The sequence below is a fragment of the Octopus bimaculoides genome, chromosome 19 (genome assembly GCF_046866305.1).
Source record: "Octopus bimaculoides isolate indiv1 chromosome 19, ASM4686630v1, whole genome shotgun sequence".
NCBI classification, from domain to species: domain Eukaryota; kingdom Metazoa; phylum Mollusca; class Cephalopoda; order Octopoda; family Octopodidae; genus Octopus; species Octopus bimaculoides.
The window spans coordinates 54,431,732-54,439,057 of record NC_142946.1 but is presented as its reverse complement, the minus strand read 5'-3'; the positions used below and the strand labels follow the sequence as shown (position 1 = coordinate 54,439,057).

The 7,326-nt window shown below is 33.8% G+C and overlaps 1 protein-coding gene across 4 annotated transcripts in view; it reads right to left on the bottom strand.

Annotated features, from left to right (window-relative positions):
* LOC106875399 (sodium leak channel NALCN) overlaps positions 1-7,326 on the bottom strand; it is a 77,740-nt gene that overhangs the window by 45,574 nt on the left and 24,840 nt on the right. For 2 of the 4 annotated variants that reach the window (XM_089337778.1, XM_089337779.1), the window contains exon 13: positions 2,291-2,437. The exons of the other annotated variants lie outside the window; for them this stretch is intronic. In XM_089337778.1, the coding sequence (XP_089193904.1) occupies positions 2,291-2,437 (147 nt within the window). The remainder of the gene's footprint in view (positions 1-2,290; positions 2,438-7,326) is intronic. 4 annotated transcript variants of the gene reach the window in all.

Genomic DNA, 7,326 nt, shown 5'->3' with positions numbered 1-7,326 from the left:
TTTAGTATGAGAGACAAAATAAATAATTGAATATATATATATATATATATATATATATATATATATATATATATATGAAATTTAGGACATAAAAAAAAAGGTCAATGATGAATTGATAATACGAACTGGGAATAATTATTTGGAATATTACTTTTAGTTTGGGATGAAATTTCAAGATTTATTGTCAAGCTGGATGAACAAGCATAAGTAATACATATCCTATGTAACAATAAGGTAAAAATACAGGCACTGATGAAGAGGAAGAGGATGATAATTCAAGTGGTGGTGATGATGATGATGATGATGATGATGATGACAATGTTGATACTGACATTCATCTCTTTCCAGTGGAACAGAGGCAAGTTTAATAGTTAAAAAAGAAAATTGAAGCAGAGGGGAAATTTGAGAGAGAAAGAAAGCAGGCAAAGCAAAGGGGTGGCTGTTTCAAGCCTCATTCATGGAGATTAATTAAATCAAATTTATATTGCAATCCAATGAAGCATAAGAGGAGAAACAGGTTTTAGTTGTAATATTTGCAAGATTCTGAAAAAGTAAACCATGCACAATTCAGTTAGTCAAGATTAGTTGTATTAGTAATACTAATCAACTGCTTGTAAATATTTCTCAGAACATATATAGAAGGCCAAAGTTAGACACATGTACATAACACACACAGCAGTGTGTGTGTGAGAGAGAGAGAGAGAGAGAGAGAGAGAGAAAGAGAGAGAGAGAGAGAGAGAGGGAGAAAGAGGGTTTTACTTATAAACATGTATTATTGAATATTTCCCAGATTCAATTTTTTTATTAAATATTTTTTTCATATTGCCTTATTAGTCCTTAATGTTTTTCTGTAGAACAATAAGCTTTTGAGGCCCAGTAACATTTTGAAAACCCAACTAGTTTTTATTTTGTGAAGTAATATAACTTTAGTCATCATCATCATTCTTTTAATGTCTGTGTTCCGTGCTAGCATTGGTTGGACAGTTCAACAGGGTCTGACTAGCCTGAGGGTTGGGTTTGTCTCCATTGTCTGCTTTGACAAGATGTCTACAGCTGGGTGTCCTTCCTAACCCTAACCACCTTACAGAGTGTACTGGATTCTCTTCTTGCAGCACCAGCATTGGTAATGTTTGTTATCACTGTTTTTATCATAGAACAGATACTGTGCCTGTTTAGCCATCATTACCACCACATTTGAAATTGTCTAACTACTGATATGAGGTTTCTTTGACCAATCAAAAAGCAGTATGACTGTGCTGTCTGGTTTGATACTAGATGCATTATATTATTTTGCAAGTAATATAGCTTCAAGGAATAATCTTTTAGTTTTGTTTTTTTTCTCTCTTCTTTGATGTGGTTGCTCTAACCTTACATGATGCAAGATAACCTCATGAATGTTGGTGTCATGATGAAATGCACTCAGTACAACATGGTTGGTGAATGAACAGAGATAACATAGGGTTAAGAGAACTCCTTAGTTTTGTCAAGGCTACAACAACCTCTGTAGTGCTGGTACAACAATAAAGTGCATCTAGTACACACTGTCAAATGATTGGTCAAGTGAAACATATCTAAGTGTAGAAACCGAGCAAAAAATGAACTGTATAACCATGTCATGGGCTTTGGACCCATCTTGGAGGGTAGTAATTCTGAATAAGAATTGACTCAGGTCACAACAACCTATTGAACATAGAAAGCAGACATAAGATGATGACAATTTTTTTTGTCATCATCAATACTATTATATTTATACATTATACAAAACTTGCTGTAGATGGATTATCAGTCAACAGCAGCAGCAATAACAAACATCACTAAAGTTATTTTGTTTATGAGGTAAAACCAGTAAAGTCTTAAAATCAGCGACATAGCTAGAGATGTGCTGTCTGAGGCAACCTTTGAATTTGCCTCCCCCACCCTGGGCCCCCCAAGCCTATACAGACAGACCCAAAATTGCCACCTCTGTCAAAATGTCATCTGGGGCAGACTACTTCCACCCCATACGCCACCCTCCGGGCTACATTACTGCTTAAAATGCTTATAAGTCTATAAAGATTACTGTTTGAAAAGAAACAAAAACCCGATAAAGAAATAGGGAAAAAAAATCCTTCCCCCACCAAAAAAAAAAACTGGTCATATTTTCAATTACACACACACATGTGCATAAGTGTTTACACATACATTACAGCTGAAGAGGAAGAGAAATGGTAGTAAAAGATGAGGAATCAATGTTAAACAAGTTAATGAGAAAGAACAACAACAACAACAAAAAAGGCTGTAATCTACTCACCAACGAGACAAAAAGATGGAAGAGTACAAAATAGGAAGCAACTAAAATAAGTATGATCACATGGAGGGATTCTACTTTGTCCATGAGGTCATCTACAACTTCAATCCAGCCTTCTTGAGTGAGGATTTGAAACATGGTCACTAGGGCCTGGCAGTGGGAGCGAAAGGAAATCAAGTCAGAGAGAAAAAAACAAAACCAAGCCAAAAAAAAATAATAATAACAAAAACAGAAATAAATAAAAATAAAAACAAATCAATAAATAAAAAGGAAATAAACGAAAGAATAAAAATAAAATAAGAAATAAAAATGAAATAAAATGAAAACTTAGAAGAAAGAAAAATACTACAAACTTAAAAGAAATAATAATCATATATATTATATATAATAAAAAAACATAAAAGATTAAATAAATCAAACAACTGCAAGCAAGGAGCAAAATAAAATAAAATAAAATAAAATAAAATAAAATAAAATAAGATATAAACTAGATTATGATGGAATGAAAGAAGTGTAGTATAAAAAGTACCAAAGAGAAGACTGTATGGAGGGTGAGTTTGGTGTTGTCCGAATGAAATGGTCTTTAGATCAATGAGAAAGAATTAGTAAGTTGAAGAGAGTGATGTAAGATGAACAGCCTACTCTAAGACCACATTACTGGTGATGTTCAACAACAGTGAGATGAGTTCATTAACTTGGTTCAGCTCTTAAAGTAGAAGACACTTGCCCAAGTTACTATGCAACGGGATTGGTCCCAGAACTGGGTGTTTGCCAACTGAACTGCTGAACCAAATGCCTGTGCCTATATATGTTGCTGACATCATAAGAATTTAGAAAGTTCAAGAGAATGTGAAGTAATTTATTTTTCTTTTTGGAAATGGTGAAACCTGAAGTGGATAAAGCTATAATAGTGAGTAAATATTGGGTTAAAAAATCCTTTGAATAGAAAAAAGTCAAAAGTTGCCTGAGAAACTTGAACCCATATCTGTATATATAAAAGGCAGGATGTGTGTGTGTGTGTGTGTGTGTACGTGAATATAATTTATGCATGTCCACAAATTAGCAGGCATGTCGCTCCAATTTTAGGAGGACATTCGTCATGACCCTAGCTGTATTTTTGCCAACTTATTTTCCCCAGAGGCACCAGCGAATAGCAACAAAGATAAATTTTCAACCAAAACTTTTAACAATTTTCAAGTTGGAGAAATCCAGCATTGTTTACAACAGGAGTTAAGTCCCCTTCTAGCAACGAGAAAGTTTTTGTTAAGACTTTTGTTGTTTTTTCCCCATCGAGGAAAAAAGTGTTTTGTTGATATACGGGCAACACTCACATACGAATATGTATGCGTACAAAAAACATGTATGCAACTGGTGTACGTACGTGTGTGTATGTGTTGCTCATATATATAATATATATATACTTAAGACTTAGTTGTGATCTTAATTGTGATCCACTTCTGACACAGAGAATCGGGAGCCCTTTTGGGCATTCTATTTTCCTTGCTGGAAGGGTTCCCACCCATGGGCAAAGAGGGGTTAGATGATGGGGGTAGTGTTTTCAAAGGGCTGGCATGTGTAACCTGATCACCTCTGCCAATCAAACTCCCAACCCATGCGCTCCTGTCGCGACACTGATTCTGCCCAAATTTGACGTTGATGTTACTTAGTTTGGTTTGAAATAAAGAACTTGATTAACTTAATAATCCCAACTTAATCCCGGGCAAGACTGGGCTATACTGCTAGTCTTCTATAAACATGACAGATGCAATCCTATCCTTTTTAGAAACTTTGAGAGAATGTAAAATAATTCATGTTTACAGCTGTGGGTTTGAGTCCTATGGCTAACTTTCAACTTTTTCTATCCAAAGGGTTTTTAACCAATATTTACACACTATTCTTTATAGCATTATCTGCTTCAAGTTTCACCATTCTAAAAAAAAATAGAAAAGGAATTATATATATGTGTGAGTACACATTTGTAATTTCACAATCCCGTATAAACCACCAGGGCAAAGTAAGGGGAAGCAAATAAAAGATATAGAAACATTCCTTTAGATCTGTCAATAACTGGAAAACTGTAGCTTAGTTCCTTCTAAATCTCAAAAGTACAAAATATTAATTTCACAGCTGAAATTCAGTGCAGGCCAAAGACCAAGAGCCTGTATGTTTTGAAATTACAAACTGCATCATATAAACAACCCACATGTTTTGAGGTTGAAGGCAAGTTTGATGGAATTCAGCAAAAGATAATATTCATCCATTCTTACTTAATGTAGATGGATAACCAAAGAATACTATCCACCAGTCTTTCAGTCAATCAATGCATTAATCTATATATTCATCGAAGTATATTTGGTCATTATCTATCATCTTGTGACACACCTGGACACAGTCATGTTACCTTGGATCACTGGGTATTTTGGGTCTTTGAACAATTGGACAGCTTCGAGATGACTCAGTCAGGGTTGATCAAGCTTCAATTTCTGTCCAGTTAGCCCTACCCCACCAGAGCTCACACCTCTTGATCCACAATCACCTTGAAGCAACCTTGGCGACCACTGTGAGACAAATTGATGGCCTTCTGCCTTCTGGCCTCTATGATACCCAGCATTGTTAGAGGCTTTGCAGAGGGACTGGCCAGTGTATCCCACTTCTATGGAATCACACCTTGCACGCCAGTCTTTATTCCAACAGAAATAAACCTGTTCAGCATATTTTAACCTCTTCCTCTCATTTATATTGTATATAATGATAGAAATACAACACCTAATGTATAAAAAGATGGGTAATTATGATCTAAAGAGGCAGAACTAAAATGTAGAAAAAATAAAAGAATGTATACAAACTACAACAAAACAAAAAATAACAAAATAGCAAGCATATATAATAGGATTTAGGGGTGAAGTGAAGGAACATTCAACCAAATTGTATAAACTGTAAAAATCTTAGGATCCTAAGCATAAATTTACATTTTCTATAAACCAATCCAGAGATGTTTCATGTTTGCAAAAAACACAATATAAGCGTAGCTACTTGCAAGTTAGCATGACTTGGCAGCTTGTAGCACACCTCCACTAATTGTATTCATTTACAGCAAAGTAGACTGGGGAAATATAAAATGAAGTGTTTGCTCAAGGGACACTAGTTCAAGAATTGAACCCATGACCTTATGATTGGGAGTTCAACACTCTAACCAGTAGGTCACATATCATCTCAATATAATAATCAAAACATAAATAAAGCTTTTAATTTCTGGCACAAGGCTAGCAATTATAGGGGAGGGGGATATTTAATTACTTTGACCCCAGGGCTCATCTGGTACGTGTTTTATTGGCCCCAAAAGAATGAGAGGCTACGTCAACCTCAGCAGAATTTGAGCTCAAAGTGTGGTATGTGTGGGAAAGAAATGCTACTAAGCATTTTGTCCAACATGCAAATGGTTCCGCTTGCTCACTGCCTAACCATAACATAAATAATAACAATATTATATAGCATATGTATAATACTTGAGATTTGTAGACATAGCTGTGATGTTCATGCATTCCCTAAAGGAAAGGCAACTTGATCATGGACTCATACATAACCAAACCAACCCACTGATCTAATAATAATAATAATAATAATAATGGTGATGATGATGATGATGATAATTACCCAAGTTGTTAAAATTTTGTTTGAATAACCATGTCTATCAAACAAAATTCAGATAAAAATCAAAGATTACTTAAAGATTTTACAGTTTTGTTATATATTTGATTAAATGTTCCATCAAAGTAAAATGCACCAGAAATACTCAGATGAAAAAAAAAAACCTTGGGTTTCAGGTTTTTGTATTTTTCTGGAATAATTTTAAAATAAAAAGTTTAGTTACTACATCACTCTCTGAGATTTTGTGGTGTATTTTGGTATGTGCTAATTCTAGCAAAAGACTCACTAATAACAATAAGCAGTTAACAATGAAGAAAATAAAGAATTCTCTGAAATTCCTCAGGCACAAGAACAAGTTGCTCAAAGCCAAAAAGATTTAGTCAATCTACATACAGCTCACACTAATCTATACATACAACCCATAAGAAATACAAACAACAGCAACAAAATAAAAGGGTAGATTAAAGATATTACATAATCTCTGAATCTTAAGGAACAATTTCTGAAAGAAATCCTTTAAAGATGATAAATGAAAAAAAAAACAACAAAAAACAAAAACAAAACAAAACAAAAAAAAGTCTTTTCAATTCAAGCAAACATAAAAAAACAACAACTAAAATTTATGCATATAAAATAATATTACAAGTAATTTTATCAGGAAAAATATCCAAGGTTTGATCATTTTTATGTTTTTTGACTTTTGCTTTGTTTTGGAAGTTTAATTTTCTAAAAATAATAATAAAAAAATTCTAAATAGAATAAATAAAAAAACAAGCAATTATATAACCACAAGTTCACATATATACTAATCCACTTTTAAAATGCTCTGGCTACTATTTTCAGCAAGCCAAATGAATGTGTAGAAGTTGCTCTCATTATCTCAAAAAAAGCTACATTCTGATAGGATGTCAAATCAAAATTGTGTGATATCCATACTTTTATCACATGTATCAGTGACATAAGTGAAGTGAAATGTCTACAACCAGGATCAGGTGTGTAGCCTATACATTTATTTTACTTGTCATACAAGGAAAATATTGATGTACAACAGAATAAAAGTCTTTAGAAGGAGAGACAATCTTGCACCAGTGAAACTGAAATAGAATAATTTTAATTAATATATATAGATATGGTGCCACTGATGTAGTGCTGATACCATTATAAAATGTACTCAGTACATTTTGTTAAGTGGTTGGCATTAGGAAGGGCATCCAACCATAGAAAGCATGCCAGTAATGAAACATATGACCAAAATGTAACCCTTCAGCTATCTATAAGGGCAGTAACTCCAAATAAGAACTGACTTGTACCATGACAGGCTGTCCAAACTATGCCAATATGGAAAGTGGATGTCAAATAAGAATGATAATGATATGTAATATATACTGAAC